The sequence below is a fragment of the Lycium barbarum genome, chromosome 9, assembly GCF_019175385.1.
Source record: "Lycium barbarum isolate Lr01 chromosome 9, ASM1917538v2, whole genome shotgun sequence".
Lineage (NCBI taxonomy): Eukaryota > Viridiplantae > Streptophyta > Magnoliopsida > Solanales > Solanaceae > Lycium > Lycium barbarum.
In genome coordinates this window covers 10,334,736-10,356,370 of record NC_083345.1, presented here as the reverse complement: position 1 = coordinate 10,356,370, position 21,635 = coordinate 10,334,736, and the positions used below count along the sequence as shown (strand labels likewise).

Genomic DNA, 21,635 nt, shown 5'->3' with positions numbered 1-21,635 from the left:
TATCTTGAGTTTGGGAGAGAAGAATTTCGTCCTTAGGGTTTAGGAGAATGAAAAAGGGGAACAAAATAAGACCATACCCATTTTAAATGAGTTTTCTGCCAAAACGGGCAATGTACGTCCTAGGATGTACGACCCGTACTTGAAAGTACGTCCAACACTCCTTGGGCGTACATTGGGTGAAATTTCCAGTGAAAATTCAGCTCTGCTACCCTTCAGTAAAATGGTCATAACTCTTTGTATGAATGTCCGTTTGACCTCCATAATATACCGTTGGAAAGGTCTTTCAAAGATATACAACTTTCAAGAATGAAGTTTTCCCAAATTCCTAACGAAAGTTCTCGAAAACTGGACATGAATGAAGATTCAGCTCTGCCACCTTTAGTAAAATGACCATAACTCTTTGTAAAGACGTCCGGTTGACCTACATAATATACCGTTGGAAAGGTCTTTCAAAGATCTACAACTTTAAAGAAGGAAGTTTTCCCAAATTCCTAACGCAAGTACCCGAAAACTGGCCATAAGTACAAATTGTCTTAGACTTAGACGAATTTAGAAGGCCTTAAGAACTTCACTTTTTGGTTTGACTTCAAAACGACTGTTTATTACCCGAGTTCATCCCAAATGGATTCCTATGGCTAAAATATCACCTTTATACTAGATTCATACATTCACACCTAATTCGAATTTACGGGATGTTACAAGCGCATCTTATCCCATTTAACTCTCTATCTCTTTAGGGCCGGGCTGGACTAACCCATTTTGACACCTCTAACCACAACAACCACCAATCATAACCATTAGTCATTACTATATATCACCAGCCCCGTTATATAGCACCACCACCACCGTTATCTATCACTATAATCCACCATAATATTAGTCACTAGCAGCAACTACTATTGTCAGCCACCATCGACACTAACTCCCACAAACACAACTATTAGCTAATATCATTCCTAATCAACACCCACAACCACCATCGCTAGTTGTTACCGCCACCGACCACTATATAACTTTTTTGAAAAAATTACTATAATAGTAGGTTAATTTAAAATTTACTAAATTATATATATATGTTCAAAAAACAAACAATCTTAATGATTTAGTATTAAGATTTTAACTAAAATGATCACGTTTTTCATAGATTAAGGGCTATTTCAACATATACGAAGGACAAAAGTAATCATTTTCTCCAATACATTAAAGACTATTTCGATTAGTATTATATACGAAGGACCAAAATCGTCCTAACCCCATACATTAAGGACCATTTTGATGGTTTTCTCGGCAAATAGCTGGCCTATATATAGTCGAGACGAGAAGAGAGAGGAAAGTAGGGTTATCGCCATGGCTTCACGAGGTGTGCTATCGAGAGCAGCTAGGATGAAGACGAGGTTACAATCAGCACTTGAAGCAACCTTAATCGAAGTCGAAGACGTGTCTCACCAACACGCCGGTCATGCAGCCGTCAGGGAAACCGGTACAAATGAGACCCATTTCAATGTCAAGATTGTGTCAGGCAAATTTGATGGGCAGAATCTTGTAAAACGACACCGTATGGTGTATGAGCTCTTGTCTGATGAACTACAATCTGGGTTACACGCTCTTTCTATTGTCGCTAAGACACCCAAAGAAGCTGGAATGTGACTGATTGATTTGGTTGTAACTGTAGAATCTTCCTTTACTTTTGTTGATTTAAGTACCATTTGTACGATTGATGTAATAACAGGAGGATCTTTTTTGGATGGTTGTTTTGATTGTTACTTAATTTTTTTTATGAATCGTGTGTCAAAATAATGTTATGTAACGAGGAAAAGTCCAACCATTGTATTCATCAAAATAATACAAACAACATAATACAATTAATACATTTATTATGAAACGATAGGCAAGACACCCAAAGAAGCTCGCCTGTAACTGCTTGCTTTGATTGTAACTGTTTCATTTGAGTAGAATTTTCCGGAGTTTTGTTGAGCTAAGTACCATTTGTACGATTGAAGTAATAATGTCAGATGCCTGTATTATGTCAAAACTCAAAAGCATTATATCCAGATAACAAGCTTCAAGTGTGTTGATTTACTTACATAATGTGTTCGATAAAAAGTCCTGTGTGATTTCTCAAAAGCATTTTATCTGAATAAGCAATGAAGTGTGGTACCTACTTTCTTACGAGTAGTATTAGCACTGTTCTCGTTAGATTCTTATTCTTCTATTTCTGTTACCACCGGTGCTTCTTGTGCTTGTTGTTTTATGCTATGTACTGCTTTCCATATTGCATTATTTCGTCGTTTTTACTACTTTCATCTGTATTCCCTTATTCAAACTGCTTTGAAATGCTTTACTTGTCTATCCGAAACAACCACTCTATCTCTACGAGGCAGGGGTAAGGTCTGTGTACATTCTACACTCCCCAGACCTCACTTGTGGGATTACATTGGGTATGTTGTTTGTTGTTTAAGCAATAGTGTAGTGTGGTGATTTACTTATCCGTTTGTTTTGAAAACAAGGTTAAAAAGCTTTTGGCTCAATTTTTTTTTATTTAGGAGATATGGGTGAATCACAGTTCTTCCATCTATTTGTTCTTATCCATAACCTGTTCGATAGAAGTCTTGTGTGATTGCTCCTGTGAATTGGTCTGGCTCTCTTGATTTTGCAGTCAAGTAGAGAAGTCTTGTTGTTTATTCATAACCGGATTTTTTAGTATGCAGTGATTGAAAAGGTATTGGCTAATGGCTATTAGGAACTTGTTTCGCGTCATCTGTTTTGATATTAGACGGCAGGATGCTTTAAGACATCTGTGTTATTCTGCCAAAATAATGGCTATTTAATTAAAAAATAGTCTAATCATTTGGATTTAAGCCGTCCTTGCAGTTCCTTATTTCTTGTCTTGAGCATCTGCTGCCGATTGATTTCATTATGGTAAGTTCTTTCTAATCACTATCGGTGTAATTTAACCTGTGATAGACTGATAGTAATTATTTACCTCTTTTTACAAGGTTACCAATTAATCTTTATCGTAGAGATTTACCTTATAAGTGAAGTGACTGTGTAAACATTTTTCCTCTGTCAATACATGTAACTTAAACCCTGTTTGTTTCCATATTTCTAGTTTAATTCTTCTTTTTACTAGTTTTGAGTCCTGATTGATTATTTTTCATCATTTCTTTAACCTCTTAATTTGTTCTTTTAATAGTTTACTTCTGTTGGCAACCTGGACTTCATCTGTTTGGAATAGAGTAGCCTGTAATTGTTCTTCCGCCAGGCCTGCTATAAGAAATCTCATATTCAGATGGAGGTTTAGCTTTTTATAAGTTTGTCTCTTTATATTGACCTTTTCTTCTTTGTCATTTCTGTTGGTTCATTCAAGGTTATAACAAGAAAGAATCCCAAAAAGACAAAGTTAGAGTTTAATAAGACATTGTGAAGTGAATATGTTGATAATTGCCTTTAATTTCTGCATATTTCTGACACATTCTTCTTGAGCGATTTGTCAGCGCTGATACTTTAAGTAAGAAGTAAATGTGAGTCCAGATATTATTTGAACAAGAATTGTGAATCATGTCTTCTAGTCATGCCAGAAACAGGAAGAAAGCCAACCAATGCAGTGATGATGCTGAAGGAAAACAAGAATCTCTTAGACAAGAGCCAAATAAGTCAAGTTTTCAATTGCCATATGGTGCTTCTGGATCTCTGGTGCTCTCGGCTCCCACCATCATGAAAATAGCAAAACAAAGATTACTCAGTCATATTTCGCAGAAATTTGATGCTTATTCCATCATTTTTAATCCCCTTCCTGCTAATTCTGGTCTGTCTCTTGAACTGGTGCAGGATTTGAACCTAGCTGAACTACTTCAAGCTTCTGCTCAACTGGTTGCTACTCAATCATTTGATCGTGCTAGAAAGCTGCTAAGCTTGTGTAACCAATCTGCTTCTGCTACTGGTACTCCGGTCCAGAAAATTGTGTATTATTTCGCTGATGCTCTTCAACACAGGATTGATAGGGAGATGGGGAAAATACCCTTTACTGGAGAAGAAGATGTTGAAGTATATTCTAATGATGTGGAAGAGTTTATCATGGATTTAGAAGCTGCTGAATTTGCAAAGAGGCCATTGTATGCGTACCGCCAAGCTACTCAATTCATTGGAATAGAAGCCATTTTAGATAGTACAATAACAGCAAAAAAGGTTCATTTGATTGATCTTAGTATAAAAAGCGGGTCACACTGGACAACGTTTATGCAAGTTGTTGCTGATCGAGATGAATGCCCACTCGAGCATCTCAAAATAAGTGCTGTTGGAAGGTCTAAAAAGATGATGGAAGATGTAGGGAGGAGATTGTCAGCTTTTGCTGCTGAGACAGTAATAAACGTATCTTTTCGCTTCAAAACAGTTGTTTCGGACCTGAAGAATCTTAAGACAGATTCCTTTGAGGTAGAGGCTGATGAAGTCGTCGCATTTTACTCAGATTCAATCCTTTGGACTATGTTGGCTTGGCGTAATGAACTTGAATCTTTGATGAAGGTTATAAAAAGCCTTAACCCTTGCATAATGGTGGTCATTGAGCCAGTAGCAAACACAAATGTACCAGATTTTATAGATTCGTTCGACAAGTCTTTAGCTTACTTTAGTGCTATTGCTGATACTTTTGAGGTTCACCACAAGGGCATACCAATATGTGCAGAATTTTACATACAAAAAACCATCAGAAATATGGTCACATATCATGGAATAGAGACTGTTCCCCGCTTTGGGAATCTTGAAGTGTGGAGGGACTTGTTTGCCAGGTTCCATATGGTGGAAACAGAACTGAGCCACTCATCCTTGTGCCAAGCAAGTTTACTGTTTGAGCGATCCAAGTTCCACGGATTATGCAACTTCGAGCTGGATGGGAAATGGCTAGTTATCAGTTGGAAAGGAACCCCATTTACCTCTGCTTCCGCTTGGAAGTTCCAATAATACTGAAGAGAAAAGGGGGTCACAAACCTGAATTTTGTTATCTTCCTTTAGCTTAAGTTTCTTGTTTTAACATTCTGATAGAGCGAAGTATAGTAAATGTTGAATCTCCTTGATTTTTTGTGTATTTACTTACCTATAGTTTGAATCCCTTTAGTGAAAATTATGGTTCGGCAACTGGCTATAGTCATCTCTCTTTTATCAGGACCAAGAGCGCATTAGGCCACACTTTTTAAGCCTCTTAATTTAGTAATTTATCTTGCTCTATTATGATTCGATACTCTTGTAGTATGAAATGAGAAATCAGAAATGAGAAATCAACAATTGTATGTTCTTTCATGCCAGAGTTTAATATCTATGAGGGTGTAAAAGAACTTTTAAACTATTAGGTTAGCTAAGCGTAATTACAAGTAACTATTTAATAAGTAACATAGAAAATCGGGCATGTTATGTGCTAGATAAGTACTAAAACAAGTTACGCTACATTGATAGTATAAAAACGTGTTACACTATAGCGTGATGGACGAGACATAAGTACTATTCTTCTTATCAAAACCCGAACGAACCTTTTCTAACCAGTAAATATAAATAAATATAGCAAAAAGAGTAATAAAAATAGCTAAAGAAAGAAAAAACAAATGAAGACGTGGTCGGCAGGATTCGAACCTGCGCGGGCAGAGCCCACATGATTTCTAGTCATGCCCGATAACCACTCCGGCACGACCACTTGATGTTCTGAATCTCCACAATGTTTTTATATATATTTTAGTGATCGAAAATGAATGAAAAATTGATTTTTGATTTCCCTTTATCTTCACCAATTGTTTTCTACTTCTTCAGTCTTTCAATTTTGGCCATGCTCAGGTTCAACTTATAGAAGCTGCCACTTTGGCTTAAATTTCTTGTCTACTTCTACAGTTCAAAAAAACCAATTCTTGCAACAATTTTCCTTAATTTCTCTAAGCTTTTCGTAGTAAAATCTTGGACCCTTTTCAAAATTGTCGTTTATGTGACTTTCATTAGTCACTGAAGCTTTTTGGTCGAAGATAAATATTGGGTATTCTCTATTTTCAGTTTTCTTTATCAGTTTCAGCTTAAAGTTGCAATCTTTATGCACTTCAAGGCATTTTCTTGATAAAAATTTGGTATTATTTTGAAGCTTCTGAACAATGTGTTTGATGATTTGTAGGGAACACTTTGTGTGTTTGTTCTGATAGTCAAATTTCAGCTTAAAGTTGCAATCTTTATATACTTACAGGCATTTTCTTGATAAAATTTTGGTATTAATTTGAAGCTTCTGAACAATGTGTTTGATGATTTGTAGGCAACACTTTGTGTGTTTGTTCTGATAGTCAAATTTCAGCTTAAAGTTGCAATCTTTATATACTTAAAGGCATTTTCTTGATAAAATTTTGGTATTAATTTGAAGCTTCTGAACAATGCGTTTGATGATTTGCAGCTATTAGTTTTGTATGTGTGTTCTGATAGTCAAATTTCAGCTTAAAGTTGCAATCTTTATATACTTCAAGGCATTTGCTTGATAAAAATTTGGTATTATTTTGAAGCTTCTGAACAATGTGTTTGATGATTTGCAGGTATAATTTTATGTGTTTGTTCTGATAGTTAGAGTGAGTCAATTTCTAGTAAGATGGCATTGACATTCCTTAGAGGGATACAGCTTAACCCTTCTATGTTATACCCATCTTCATATTTTGCAAGAAAACATGGTGTTTTGTATTGTTGTATGAGAAGTGCACAAACTGCTACCCAAGAAAAGGAACAGACCAAGTTGAAAGTTTCCACACAAAGCCAACCTAAAGCAGTTGATAAATTTCTGAAGGATTTTGAGGCAGTTATAGGTATAGAAACACATGTTCAACTTTCCACTCGTACTAAGGCCTTTTGTGGCTGCCCTTACAACTATGGTTCTCCACCAAATACTAGTGTTTGCCCTGTTTGTATGGGTTTGCCTGGTGCATTGCCAGTTTTGAACTCAAAGGTGATTGAGTGTGCAGTAAGAGTTGGCCTTGCACTCAATTGTAAACTGTCTTTGAATTCCAAGTTTGATAGGAAGCAGTACTTTTATCCTGACCTTCCGAAAGGGTATCAAATATCACAGTTTGATATCCCAATTGCTAGTGGTGGTTTTCTTGATGTGGATCTTCCACTCGAGTATGGCGGTGGCCATAGAAAGTTTGGCATTACCAGGGTACATATGGAAGAAGATGCTGGGAAGCTGCTTCATACCGATGGTGGGAGTTACTCGCAGGAAAGAACTCATCCTTACTTCACATTTAAACATTCTTGTGCTCGCCATCTTTTTTCTATTTTCTGCCACTTGCTTTTAGATAGCATATTCTTGTATTCACCAGATGAATCACATTGTAATGTTTATGTTCCAATGATTGTATCGTTGAAAATATAATTAAGTAAATAAAGTGTGCTCTCTCTAACAACTTAAAATTTCAGATGAGATGGTCACCCACTTTAGATGGTTACCGGAGCAGGCAGAGGCAGATCTAGGATTTCTATAACATGAGTGCATCACTAAAAAAGGGAAAAAAAGAGAAAGTACTAAGTGGGAATTGATCCCTAATTCGATGGGTAAATAACTCAACATACAACCAAGTCCACCATTTAGCCTTCTTGGAGCATGGGTGCCAGTAGATAATATTAGACCAATTCTAGGAAATATGTACATAAATATCTAGTTTGGCAGAAAGACCATGAGTCCATGAGTTCACATGCACTGTAAATTGGGCTATAAATCCGTCCCTGAGAGCTGGTAGAGGTCCTGAAATCGAATATCACCGCCACACATTTATCAACAAGAATTTTCGCGTGCTTGTCCCATGGGAAAAGAATCAGGCCCGCACGTGAGGGGGCGTGTTGAAAATCTAATTAAGTAAATAAAAGTGGGCTCTCTCCAACAGCTTAAGCTTTTAGATGAGATGGTTACAAACTAAAATAGTATCAATTTTCGGTACTTTAATTTGTATATGTGCATGAATGGAGTTGGATTATTTGATCTAACATACTTGTTGCTTCTATCGATAAAGTATTCCATATGGTTTCAAGATTCGCTATGGATTTTAGGCAGGTGTTGATTTGTTTTGCTCTCTGATGCAGGTTGACTTAAATAGGGCTGGAGTTCCGTTGTTAGAAATTGTTTCTGAACCAGATATGAGAACTGGTATTGAAGCTGCAGAATATGCTGCAGAATTGCAAAGGTTGGTCAGGTATCTGGGAGTGGGTAACGGAAATATGCAAGAAGGATCACTTCGCTGCGACGTCAATATTTCAGTTCGTCCTATTGGGCAGTTAGAGTTTGGTACAAAGGTTTGCATGATGTGCTTGCCATCTCTGTTGCTTTCCCTTATTCATAGGAAATACTAATTCATCTATGCGCCACAAAGAATGGCTCCTGTATAATCAGGTCAATGGACAACTTAATTTAGCGACAGGTGTAAGTCCAGTTTGGCCATTTATGAAATTCTTGCTTTAACATTAAACTTAGTAAGGGACTGTACTTGTCATTTGAACGTGAAACATGGTCTCTGGTAGGTCTGGGAGGAGACTATATTTGCAAGCCAAGTTTTGTGAACCCAATCTTTTATATTCTGATGAACATAATTTCAGCTTCATTTGGTGGAAACCGCCTTCTTTTGAGAAACTTGAAACTGGAGACAAGTTTAGCATTCGTATATTCATAAGTCAGCATTCTTATATTCGTATAATGAACTGATATATTTCATCTTACCTCAGGTTGAAATTAAGAACTTGAACTCCTTCTCATCGATGAGTAGGGCCATTGATTATGAAATTTCAAGACAGGTGCAACTACATAACCAAGGCCAGCTTGATCAAATTGTACAGGAAACTCGTCTATGGGAGGAAGGTGCTCAGGTATGCAACATTACTTTTTTACACTACTGCTATATGTCAGACTGATTTACTCAAGTCCTTCCATGGAAAACTTATATGCATAACTTTCTCATGCATCTAGAAAACAGTAACCATGCGGAAAAAGGAAGGGCTTGCTGACTATCGTTATTTCCCAGAACCTGATCTTCCTGGAGTTACTCTCACCGAGGAGTATGTGGACAGTATCCGTGAGTCATTGCCTGAACTTCCAGAAGATAAGCGTCGGAGGTACGAGAAAATGGGCCTAAGCATGCAAGATGTCCTATTTCTCGCCAATGACATTACTGTAAGTGATGCTCATCTGAAGTATGAAATGCCTTCATCATCCTTTCTTTCAAATTTTGGACTGTTAACTTTCAAAATCATGTCTTTTTCCATTATTTCTTAGTAGAAATGTCCAAAATCCCACTGATAATTGAATGTTTCAGGTTGCAGATTTTTTTGATGCGACACTCACAGGAGGTGCTGATGTAAAACTTGCTGCCAATTGGATTATGGGTGATATTGCTGCGTACATGAAAAATGAAAAAGTGACTATCAATGAGATTAAACTTACCCCTCAAGAACTGGGGGAGCTCATAGCTTCCATTAAAGATGGGACTATCAGTGGAAAGATTGGGAAGGAGGTAATTATACTTTGGGTACTGATATATCAATATTTGTTATGGTTGGAAATCATATCTAATGTTTTTCTGCAAAATTTTGAGTAGAATTTTAGTTTTGCTCATCTTCTTCACCATTTAGAGTATTTTTGGGTGTGTACTTGAGGTTGGGGGTTTTGTCCAGTCACAAATTAACTACCTGTTAGGCTTCTTAATTTAGCATTAATTCTCTTCTTTCCTGATTTCTTTTGCGAATTATTGGCCTTCAACTGATTGCAGTCCATGTTGCCTTAGGGAAGCCAGGAATTGATATGATGTTTCTATTGGTGTCGACGCTTCTATTTAATATAAGAGAGGGAAAGAATATCACTTGTGTTATCAGTAGCGTTCTTTAGAAATGCGTAAATATATGTTAATGGGTTGCTTCCGTCATTGGCTTTACTTTGATCCACTCTGTTTGATTAATATGTTTCTGATTGATCATTTGTTATTGAACTTTACAGATTTTATTTGAGTTAATCGCCAAGGGTGGAACAGTCAAGGGACTGATAAAAGAAAAGGATCTGGTTCAGGCAAGTCGGCTTGCATTATTGCAAGGACTAAATATTTTCCTCTTGTTATAAATCATTGTACAGTCAAGTGATTTTTCTGTTCTGTTGATGAGCTTTAAAATCATATGTAGAACTGGATTCTCTTGATCTCAAATCAGAAATTACTCGAAACAACTTTTAAACCATAAACGTTTCACTTTTCATCAATGACTGTGTTAATATATATATATATGACCCTTTTACTAGATAAGTTTATGCTTAGTGTTTTTTCCAAGGTTTCATGATTTGCATAGTAGAACCTAATTATAACAATTTGTAGATGAAAACTTGGGTATTATTGTGGTATCAACTTTAAAAAGCTAATGACTGCTAAACTATTATTGTCTAAGCTTGATAAAAGCCTCAGCACAATTATTTCTCACTTCTGTTTACTCAGACAACTCTTTCTTATTGAAGATTCTGGCAGCTGGAACTCATCGTCAGCGACTCTTAGCACTGCAACCATTCCGTTAACCTGATTCTAAGAACTAAGAGCATATAAAATCTATTGTAATACTAAGTACTAGCATATAGTTCACCATTAAAACTTCCCATTGCTCATCTCATCCAAAAAATATCCATGGTTAGAACTTCCCAAAACTATCTTCTGAAGCTTGTCTAGCTGTGTGTATATGTTTTTTTAATTGAACTGCCTTGAATAGGGATTTCTTCCATGAGCTATCTTGTCTGGAAACAGATCTTGACGTATTTGAACTGTGTAATTCAGACTACTGTCCTTGTGGTAATGATTTTGATGTTTTCTTTATCTAAAGAAGTTTTTGTTGTTGTCGATTTACATGATTGGTATTGGAAACCAGTTACGTAACTGAAGCATAGTCATTATTAAAGGAATCTAATGTATAGCATATTCATTATTAAAGGAATCTAATGTACTTTTTCCATTTTTGATAAACAGATTGTTGACACTGCGGAGATTGAGAAAATGGTAGATAAGGTGATTGCAGATAATCCAAAGCAGCTAGAACAATATCGTGGTGGTAAAACTAAATTGCAAGGTTTTTTTGCTGGCCAGGTATTTTTTCCTTCAGTTCTTGAAGTTTGTTGTTTCACATCAAGCTGGCTATTGACTAATACTTTCTCACATTTTGTGTTGATTACAGGTGATGAAAGAATCCAAAGGCAAAGCAAATCCAAAACTTTTGAACAAAATCCTCTTAGAAAAATTAAATGCCAAAAGCTGATGTTGACTGTTATCTGATCATGTATGTAGTTCTTTCTTTTCCTGGTCCATTTATGCATCATTAGACATTTGCTTCCCTCTCTTATCATATTGCTTAAGTTCCGTTTGGATGGCGTAACGACTGTTACCATCTGCAATGTGATTTGAGTGATTGGCTTTCGATGAACAAGCGGCATATTTTAATTGGTCATAATCTTGATATCTCCAATAACAAGTGGACACACCCGAAACGTGCTTCTAGATCACTTGCATATCATCAGAACCGAGGAAGACAAATTTGGCAGAGTTAGGCTAGGTCACTACTTTCAAGATTCTTTTTGAACGAGTTCTGAATAAGTACAACCTTTGGTGTAATTCAAGCTTCTGATTTATGTATATCACGGGGGAATAAGCTACTTGTTAGTGCAATTGCAGCTGTCACTTTCTTCCTTCAAGTGTAACTAATGCATGCACTTTGCAATGGATTCAGTGTCATTTCCATATTTCTGTTGATGAAGCTATGGTTCTGACTTCTGAGATATTTTCCCCCTTCAAATGTGTGATGAGATTGAGAGGCCAACGTAATGCTTTGCAGTTTCTACTCTGGTACTATTTGAAAGTCTTGTTCTATTATAATGAATTTTCAGTCCCTTGACTGTTTGTTGCCCCTAGATGAGTGTTTCACTTTTTCTAAGTAATGGGGAAGAGGACCGAAACGTGCCACTGAAAGACTCTACTGAAACAAAGATGGGCTAAACAAAGATGGGCTGTCAAGAACGTAGAGACTTGCTACGCTAGCAGGGCTTGTGGGCAAAGCAAGAGACCTTATTTTATCCGTAAAGACAGGGAAGTATAACTCTCCCTCGGGGGGAGATATCGGAATAAAGTACCCTGCCACTGGATTCCACTGATCTATTTTGGCGAATTTCAAGAACCTGATTAGTCAGGCATTCGGATACTATATGTTTGAGCAAAAAAGAAAAATCTTGAGAACTCAATTTAATTGTAAAAAGCACATGCAAGATCTCAATTTACTTGTGAAAAAACACACGTAAGATAAAATGATGCAAATGAAGGTCTTCAAATAACCAAGAACTGAGTGATTTGCAAGAATGACCCTCGTAAGTGGTGGTCTTGAACTTCTAGTTCTGCTTAGAAGTCTTTAAAAAAATGACCTCTGTTGCCTATTGGATATAGCATAAATTAGCTTGCTTATGAGCCAGGAGTTTGGGATTTCAATTAGTCGGAGACAATGAACTTGCTTAATTTGCAACAAGTTCAGCCTCACAGGTAAAAGTTGTTTGTGTTGTTCAATTGTTCATAAGTCGATACAACTAAAACTCATGTCAATAGGCAACACATTACACTACATAACTTCTTGAAATGTCCAATATGGTTTTGGACACTTAACCAAGCTCTTGATGAGTGTATCGACCTTCACCTTATTCTCTCTTGTGGCAAAACTAACTAATGCGACAATACTACTACAGCCTATGAACAATAGAGGTCAATTATAAGAGTTTGTTTAGTGGAGCCAAAAAGTTCAAGATCATTCCTCATGGTGACCTATTTCTGCAAAATTTTCCCGAGATTATGCATGTTTTAGTTCTAGCCAGGCTTTCCTGAAGGCCTAATTTTTCAAAATGGGAGTCATTTGTAGGAATAATCTAATACATTGTGATTTTTTTTTTCTATCAATTTAAGTTAATACCATATGATAATATTCATTTGGTTTCCCCCTTAGTTTTGATTCTTCAAATGAACTACTCCGTATTAAATTTAATTTACAATTTATTTAATAAACAGAACAAGGTGTATGTGTATGTATATATGTAGAACATAGGGAGTGGAAAGTTTGTTATCCTTTCAACTTGAGAGGTTGAAATTCATTTGGTCTTTCTAATGGCTTTTGCAAACAGCAAGAAGGGCATTAAGTTTAGGGATCACAATTTATTATAAGATAAAAACTACCCTTTTGACAAATACACATAGATATCATATATATACCAGAAGCCTAAAAAGATGGCAGCCTCATATTCTTGTTTTCTTCCTTGGTTACCGTTCCACTACCATTCCCACAAGCGCTGGTTTTATCATTAGGTAGAAAACCAACGTTACGGGTGGCGGTGGGCGGTTGTGGTGGTGGTTGGGGGCTGGTTCAACTATTGTGGTGGTTATAACTAATGGCCAGAGACCATATTATGGCAGATGGGAAGAACTCAACACGAAAAATAATGGTGGTAGCGGATCCAACTCGTGAATCAGCAGCCGCCCTTCAATACGCTCTCTCCCATGCAGTCGCGGAAAATGACACGTTGATTCTTCTGCATGTCGGTAACCCTAATGCATGGAGGAATCTCCTCGGTGCCTTGATCAAGAAACCATTGCCAAACTCAGCTACATCCTCGTCCACGTCCACAACCTCTTTAACCTTATCCTCATCCGATGGAGGAGGCGTAAATAGTAATCCGTTGGGCGCTTTCTTTAAAAAGTCATTGGCCTCCTCTGCATCATCACCACCGTCCTCGACCGCAGCCTCCAATGTGGCCGCGGAAGGCCGCGGTGTCAAAGGGTGCGCAGGAAAGGGATACATGGATTTTCTCGGGACAATGAAACATGCATGTGAAGTTGCACAATCTAAGATAAAAGTTTGTACAGAGACAGTTGAAATGGATGGCAATGACAAGGAAAAGGCCACTACTATTCTTGCTAAAGCTGCATCTCTTGGTATTGATATTCTTGTTATAGGTCAGAGAAGGAGCCTTTCTAAAGTAATACTTCGGTGAGTTTGCATTCTTTAATCTTTTCACATCATCTGATTTTAAATGAGAATTACAAGAAATTTAAAATATGGCAAGTGAAGTATTAAGTAATAAAGTAATGGCTGGGCCCAGGGGGTTTGGCCTAGTAGTAGTACGGGCACAAAGGGTGACGTTTGGGCACGTCACAAGTTCGAACCTTGCCATTAAGTGGGGAAGGATGGTGGTCGGGCCTATCGTTCATCGAGCTTGAACAGTACACCAGTTGGACCTCGAGGCGAAGTGCACGAATACCCAATTTTGACGCTGTCATTTAACCTGTGCTCGCTTTTTTTTTTTTTTCACGTGTACCCACTTCGGGACAACTTCAGACATATACCCGTTTCTAAAATTAGTCTTGACAAAGTCAAACTTCAGAGTGTCTGAAATTTCATATGCTGAAGTTCAATCATTTTTGCACGACTTCAGTCATTTCTGTCCGAAGTTCATGCACATGTGGATGAAGTCAACCAAAAATGACTGGACTTTAGTCATATAAAGCTATAGTTCCAGAAAAAATGAGTGAAAGTACATCTATTTTTGCTTGAACTTCAGGCAGAAATGCATGAAATTTACTCATAAAACTTCAGACGGTGGTTTTCTCAAGCATTAACTTCAGACACCATATGTCTGAAGTGGGGTATCTGTGCAAAAATTTAAGGCATGACGGTGTCAGAATAGGCTACCCCGTGAAACTTTTACGATTTGGACAACCCCCAAAACCTTCTTTATTTCACTTCTCTTTCTTGTTGAATAGGTGTAAATCATCTTGGATTTGTGTGGGCAGGCCTAGAAGAAGTGTGTCGCTAAGAGGGCTGGGGCTGGATATGGCAGAATATTTGATTGAGAACAGCAAATGCACCTGTGTTGCAGTTCAGAGGAAGGGCCAAACTGCAGGATACCTTCTCAACACCAAAACTCATAGAAATTTCTGGCTATTAGCATAATCCTAACTTTATAAAATAGTTTCTTCATTTTCCTTTTTCCGGTTCTAAATGGCTTGCACTCTGTCTCCTCCTCTATTTTATTTGGTCATCTACAAAGAGTTGCTGTTTGTCAATTTTGTGGATAAAATAGGAATAGATGTCATTTCATTCTGCTACAATCATTGGGAAGGCTTATGTTATGCCAAAGTGCAAGAACACAAACAATATTGTACATGCATTCTCTGAAAGTTATTGGACATATACTGTTTATCTGTGTCTAAAATACCAAGATCGAAAATATATAATCGATGGAGTACAGAGTAAATGCAAAAGAATATAAGATGTAAGGCTGTAACCAAGATATGGAGCTTCATAGATGAAATCGCATGCAACAAAGAAAATGTACAAAGCTAAAGGGAATTCAAAGTTCATCATGCATTGCTTGTTCTAAGGGTACATTTAACTCAGGTACAGGATTCATCTGAACCTGAGCAACATTTGCACCTTGTCTAGCAGCTCCAGGTAATATCTCCACCTGTCCAGCTGTACCGGACTTCACAGCCTCAATGAGCTTACGCTGCAACTTGAGCAGCCCAATACGCTTTGAAACCACGTAAAGAACGGCCAAGGAGAAAATAATAAATCCAACCACCAGTATCGCCCTGTTCACAGATTGTGTTAGTGTTGCAGTAAAGGTTACATACACTTGCAGACAACGTAATTAACCACCAGGGAAAAGTGAGATCCAGCAAAATTGCAATATCCCTATAAACTCAACAGTAGAGTTGCAAAAAAAGGAGAAAAATGACAAAAATGGTCTCTTATGCGGGAGTAAGTTTAAACAGTTTTTTGTGCGTCAAATCTAACGGACAGAGTTCGTTAAATGTTTGAAGCCCATTACAAACAGTTAAGGGCATACTTTAGGGACTATTTTGAAGCTGCTCCCAAACGTGAGGGACGATTTTTGTCATTTTCTCCCAAAAAAAAAGGTCCATGTTATTTTACAAAGTCATTGTCACGTGATACCTGTCAAGAACGTCCTGCCGTCGCATTGTGGACAGAAGGTTTCGGGTTCGCGTTAGCAAGGAGCGGTGGCCCTTGTATTCACTCTCGGCTTTCTTTAATACCCCTGTTGATTCATCTGCAGTATCCAGACCATGTACATTGTCATCTAGCCTCAATTTACATACTCTTCACATTTAAGATATGAAGAATAATATCCAAAAGTCATGTAAGCAGTCACCATCACAAAAAATAAGATAATATATGCCCACGTTGTAAAAGTAACCATCTTGTTGTCATCTAATGAGAGGTGTATCTCCTGAACACATCATTGCCTCGTCAAAGAAACCAAACCGATTCATGTAGTACAAAATATCACATTGGATAGGTAGATCGATCAAGCCATGTAATGAAGAACTTTAATGTATTTTCTTGTCAACTACTGGTTAAATATGTTTCCTTCCACCCATTACGCTTTTATACTGCAGATGGTGTTTATCTATAGGGCTATTTTTACAGTGAGGTAAACCTATTTAGGTGCACTTGACCTAGTACATAACCTGGGTGGTGATCAGTCCAAGTAACACAACAAGGCCTAGCTCTAAGTTGAGCTTTCATTATTAACCAACAAAAATGGCATATATCTGATATTGAGGTTTATGTTCTACTTTTTCACATTACTTCATAAGAAAAATCAAAAGTAACAGAAGTAAGATTTATTCAAAAGCAAGTCAAACTCAACTTGTTTTCACTGCAACTACAAAAAATTTCATCCTATAGAATGTTTAACACAACTCCTAACATTATGTCCAGAAAAAGACCCTATTTTTTTTATTTTTTTTTGTATGATAAAAAGAACTGCAGTTTTTTATGCCTCTGCCGATATAACACCATTTCTGTAAAGAATTATCTTATATCCCTTTAAGAGAAGACGAGAAAAGGGGAATAATTAGACGAAGAAAAAAGAACATTTCATCTCAATATGACCTTTTTCTTAACCATCCATTTCATGCAATCATTTATTTTTTATTTTTTATGAAGTAACAACGTCACATAAGTAGCAAAAGAACTAGAGAAGAGAAGAAAGACCTATCTGAATGAAGCAACATAAGTAAACTGATATTAAAGAATATCATGCCGAGAGTGAATGTCATTCATAAACATGGAAAGGTACTTACCAACTGTCATTAGAGTGCTTGCACTTCTTTCAACTTCCTGTAAACATATTATAAACGACAAGAGAGTAAGCAGTGTTATGCAACATAAAAAGCCCATAAATATTTACATGAGCCAAAAAAAGGGGGGGGTTTAAAACCAAGCAAATGAAAATAGAAGAAAGATGGCAATAACCTGAACCATAAGTTGGCGAGTGCGGCGCAGGCTCTCCGTAATGCTTTCAGCTGCAGATGTCATTCCAGCTTTTGTCCTGGCAAATAGATTAATAGTTTAGATGTACAGAACCTTAGTTCAGTAGAAAGAAACATTATGAAACATATAAACTTTTAAAGAAGATGTAACCATAGTAACATAACGACTAAAAGGGTACCACATACTGTAGATTTCGTCTGCGAACTGTAGATTCTTCTCCACCTCCCAAGAGAAGCTCCCTCTGACATCATATGAAGGCAGATGTTAGTATGACATCTTTTGCAAGTATCGGTCCAAAAGAGGAGAAATTGCGGGTAAAAGATTTCCATATTTTGACATCATATGGAGGCAGATGTCAGCGTGATATCTTTTGTGAGTATCGGCCACAATAAAGGATAAAATGCAGGATGTTTGGCAAGTTAATAATTTTGACATGCTAAATAATATCTGCTATACAAATAGACAAACTACCTCTTCTTGAGCAGCTTTCCTCATGTTTGCCTTTGCTTGTAAATTAGCATGTCTTAAACTCAATCTCAAGCTGAAACATACATTTAACAGATCATGAAGGAAGATGATAAAAATATAGTGTTAACGAATTTCATACAAGCAAAGTGAAAATAGTATCATATTCTCCCACCAGTGATCAGTTAGAGAGTAAAGAGATAACACATCCAGTGAACAAACTCACACAGAGCCCCAAATGTTAAACAGTAGATTAAACCCAAGGAATTCTATAGAAAATCAACACAAAAACTTTTCGAAAATACTATATTATTCATTCCTTATTTCCAGGAATGGAGTTTGTTTAAGCGGGCAACAACAAGAATTAGGAATCTGTGGCCTGGTTTTGCACAAAAGCTAAGTTTTAATGTGAGGATGGTAGGAGGATATGTTTTGGGAAGAACTGGTTGGGACTTGGCAGCTTGAAAAAGCTATATCCTGACATCTTTTACTTGAACCAACAGCAGGGTGCCACCTTGAATGAAGTTTGGTCCACACAAGGATGGAATCTGACTTTCAGAAGACTGATGCAAGACCGGGAAATAGACACTTTGGCAGATTTCTATGGCACTTCAGATCAATACAACGGAGTGCAAGAAGGGGAAGACAGACTCAGGTGGAATATACACAGCAAAGGTCTTTTTACAGTAAGTTCTGCTTACAAGGATCTGAATCAGGTGGGATCACAGTTGAATCTACTACCATGGAAATTAATATGGAAAGTAAAAGTTCCATATAATGTGGCAATTTTCACTTGGTTGGGGGTGAAAGATTCAGTTTTAACTCAGGAGAAGTTAAGGAGAACGGGATTTCATTTATGCTCAAGATGTTATTTATGTGGGCAGAATTCAGAGACAATTAATCATCCGTTTTTACATTGCAAGTTGACCAGTCAGTTATGGGATCTGTTCACAAGCTTTAGAGGTATAAGGCGGACAATTCCAGGGAGAACCTCTGATGCTCTGATAAACTGGAATTCAGAGGGGAATAGCAGCACAAATAGAGATAGATGGAGAATTGTCCCTGCAGCAATTTGGTCGACAATTTGGAAGGAAAGGAACTCTAGATGTTTCGATGATACTTCATACTAGTAGTTCTTTACAACGGATTAAGATGAATTGTATTCTCGTGTTTTGTTATTGGTGTAAATCAGAGTATATAGATGATCCAGTTTCTGTTATAGATATCCTAGGGTCTTTATGAGATGATATAGGCCTTAGTGTGTTTGTCTCTAGTATATACTTTTGGTTCGGATCCACTGATGTAAACACTTCATTTTGGTTTCCAACACTGCGTGTTGATGATTAATATACTGTCTGTTACCTTGTCAAATAAAAAAACAACAACAAGAGTTATGCCTAAATCCCAAACTGGTTGGGATTGGTTATATAAATCCTCTATAACCCATTTCACTCTATCTGAACCAATTTCATTCCAATATCGAAAAGTAATTTATCTTTTAGAAGTTCTCCAAACTAGACGTTCTCTAAATCTCATGCTCTTTCATACCCAGACTTACAACAGCTAAACCTTAAAGCCAACTAATTGGTACTGAACATATGAATCCTTTGCTTCTATTGTGTTATGTTCTTAGCTAAATCCATACTGATTATAGGTGCTTCTACATAACTTTCCTCCATGCGATTTTAGATCTACCATATCCATTTTAGTAACATTAATCCCCATAACGTCACACTAACGAACTGGTAAATTCAGAGCCTACGAACTACAAACCATACAGCCGACCTTCTCTTATGTTATCCTCTATACACATTTTGTTATCAGGAGGCTATTCCTCAGATGTACAAGATCAAGTTCTTCCCCGCAGAAGTTCATATTTATCTCCATCTATACTATCAATATAAGTGTTAATGGAGCAGCATTCCACACCCTGCATCTTCTCTTCCATAATCTAACCTCTAAAGACTTAGACTTTTCAACTTGATCATATAAAATTCATCCCCATTTCCTAATCAACTTTCCAAAACCTAAAATCTCTGAATTTCTCACATTACTCTTCTACAATTGGAATACAGATGATTCATATAACCAACCCATACTCTTCTATACAGTATCATAGTGTCTAACAGGAAAATAAATATGAATTTTTTACATTTTTAGGTACCTTTGAATTTGAGTTTTCCAAGACTGGGCCAAAGATTGAGTTTTTTCAACTTGATCATCTGAAGGGAGTTGTGGGGCTAAAAGATCAATCTTGAATTGAAGTGACTGAAGCAAATTCATCCCATCTTGAGCAACACCATTCAATCTTGGAAGTGAACTTTCCTCTTCAGAAACTAATCTTGATTTGCCATATTCGTTAATGGATTTGATGGTTTCTTGAATCTGTTTGTATGCTTCTTGGAACTTTTTTTTCAAGTTTTCCACTTCCTCTACCACTTGGTCCATTTGGGGTTCCTTCAATGCTGAGTTTTAGCTGTTTTTACAAACAAAGTTTTGGGGAAAAAGATTGTCCAGAAGAAGAGAAGAACCGGGCAGATTAAAAGTTTCTCCATTTGTATTTTCGATCTTTTCTATATTTAAAAATAATTTATTATTTTATATTAAAAAATAATATTAAAAAATAATTTAATTTTATGAGATAATTTATTGTTAAATAAGAAGTGTTGAACAATTAGTTTATAAGGACGACCGTTGTATAACCATTCATCAACGGATGTCGCTGGGTAAAAATGTAAAATCTATAGCTGCAGTTGAACAATGATTTTTTCGTGTTATCAAAGATTTGAACAATAAAAATCGATGGCGAGTGCCTGATTGAATGTGAACCATAAATTTTTAAAAGTCTTTCTTTTTTATTTAAACATTGTGTGTAGACAAATGTTGTCACATAAATAGAAGGGACGGAGTAATGTAATTTTCCTTCGTGATATTTTTTTTGACATTGACATATTTGCCTTGGTGATTTAATTTTCAGGTCATATTTGTCCGTATCATCTAACTCACTGTATTTACCCTTCCGATGAATCCCCATCTTTCCACATAAAATTATCTATGTGGCATATTTTGTTTTACAATTAAATGTTTTCAGTCTTTTAAACTCTTCCATCCGACCCACTAAAAAATTAAAACACGTTAAAAATTTGAGAACCTAAAAGCTTCATTGTTCACCCATGGTCGATTTCACCACTCAAATCTCATCTAACCAACTTATTTTTCTTCAGATTAAATTCAAATTAAAACCAACTAAATTATGAAGTTTTGATTGACAAATGTGATAATATTGACAAAAAGGTTATGAAATGCTAATTAAGTTGCCTAGCATGAAATAGGGTGTTTAAAAAAAAAAAGAAAAAAAAGATTGCTTTTGCTTCTTTACCACCCCCCCCCCCGCCCGCCCACCCCGGCCCTCCCTTGTTTCTCGTCTTTTTTGTTTTATTTTCGCTGATGTACATTTTCATGTATCTCAACTTTTTTTTGTTTGTTTAATGCAGCACATGCACCTTCAATATTTATCATATTGGGTTTTTCCTTTTTGTTTAGCAATTGCAGATTGTTCAAGGATATGGTTTAATTTATGAATCTTTATTTACATATGAATTGAATCTGAAGAAAAACAATTGGACGAGATTTGAGAGGTGAAATCGTATACACCGTGGATGAATAATGAAACTTTTAAATTTTAATTTTTTAGTGGGTCGGGCGGGTTAAAAGGGTTTAAATGGGTGAGTAATTAAATTGAACAAAAAAACATATCACATAGACAAGGGCGGTTCAACGAAATTGATGGTCTAAGCTGATTTTAAAAAAGGCCATGATTTTAATAA

The 21,635-nt window shown here is 36.6% G+C and overlaps 5 protein-coding genes and 1 non-coding gene across 7 annotated transcripts; 4 read left to right on the top strand and 2 right to left on the bottom strand.

The window, feature by feature from the left end:
• Positions 1-1,301: 1,301 nt before the first annotated feature.
• Positions 1,302-1,745, top strand: LOC132610780 (protein BOLA1, chloroplastic). The gene has a single exon (XM_060325150.1). It carries the CDS (start codon positions 1,348-1,350, stop codon positions 1,645-1,647), a length of 300 nt encoding a protein of 99 aa, XP_060181133.1. The 5' UTR covers positions 1,302-1,347; the 3' UTR covers positions 1,648-1,745.
• A 1,813-nt stretch (positions 1,746-3,558) lies between these two features.
• Positions 3,559-4,956, top strand: LOC132611623 (DELLA protein 1-like). Its single transcript, XM_060326026.1, has one exon. It carries the CDS (start codon positions 3,559-3,561, stop codon positions 4,954-4,956), a length of 1,398 nt encoding a protein of 465 aa, XP_060182009.1.
• A 642-nt stretch (positions 4,957-5,598) lies between these two features.
• TRNAS-AGA (transfer RNA serine (anticodon AGA)) lies at positions 5,599-5,680 on the bottom strand. Its single transcript has one exon. It is a non-coding gene; the product is annotated as a tRNA-Ser (tRNA).
• A 104-nt stretch (positions 5,681-5,784) lies between these two features.
• On the top strand, positions 5,785-11,788 carry LOC132608905 (glutamyl-tRNA(Gln) amidotransferase subunit B, chloroplastic/mitochondrial). Its single transcript, XM_060322694.1, has 9 exons — positions 5,785-6,010; positions 6,549-7,218; positions 8,079-8,292; positions 8,719-8,859; positions 8,960-9,163; positions 9,306-9,503; positions 9,983-10,051; positions 10,986-11,102; positions 11,191-11,788. Exons 2-9 carry the CDS (start codon positions 6,602-6,604, stop codon positions 11,269-11,271), a joined length of 1,641 nt encoding a protein of 546 aa, XP_060178677.1. The 5' UTR covers positions 5,785-6,010; positions 6,549-6,601; the 3' UTR covers positions 11,272-11,788.
• Positions 11,789-13,161: 1,373 nt separating this feature from the next.
• On the top strand, positions 13,162-15,157 carry LOC132610200 (uncharacterized). 2 transcript variants are annotated; one of them, XM_060324485.1, is made up of 2 exons: positions 13,162-14,031; positions 14,805-15,157. In XM_060324485.1, exons 1-2 carry the CDS (start codon positions 13,433-13,435, stop codon positions 14,992-14,994), a joined length of 789 nt encoding a protein of 262 aa, XP_060180468.1. In that variant the 5' UTR covers positions 13,162-13,432; the 3' UTR covers positions 14,995-15,157. The 2 variants fall into 2 exon arrangements, with proteins under 2 accessions (XP_060180468.1, XP_060180469.1); XM_060324486.1 differs by having other exon boundaries at positions 13,165-14,031; positions 14,835-15,157.
• Positions 15,158-15,165: 8 nt separating this feature from the next.
• LOC132610199 (uncharacterized) lies at positions 15,166-20,361 on the bottom strand. Its single transcript, XM_060324484.1, has 7 exons — positions 19,973-20,361; positions 17,815-17,884; positions 17,529-17,584; positions 17,326-17,401; positions 17,154-17,190; positions 16,000-16,114; positions 15,166-15,635 (listed from the first exon to the last, which is right to left on the bottom strand). Exons 1-7 carry the CDS (start codon positions 20,254-20,256, stop codon positions 15,395-15,397), a joined length of 879 nt encoding a protein of 292 aa, XP_060180467.1. The 5' UTR covers positions 20,257-20,361; the 3' UTR covers positions 15,166-15,394.
• Positions 20,362-21,635: the final 1,274 nt, after the last annotated feature.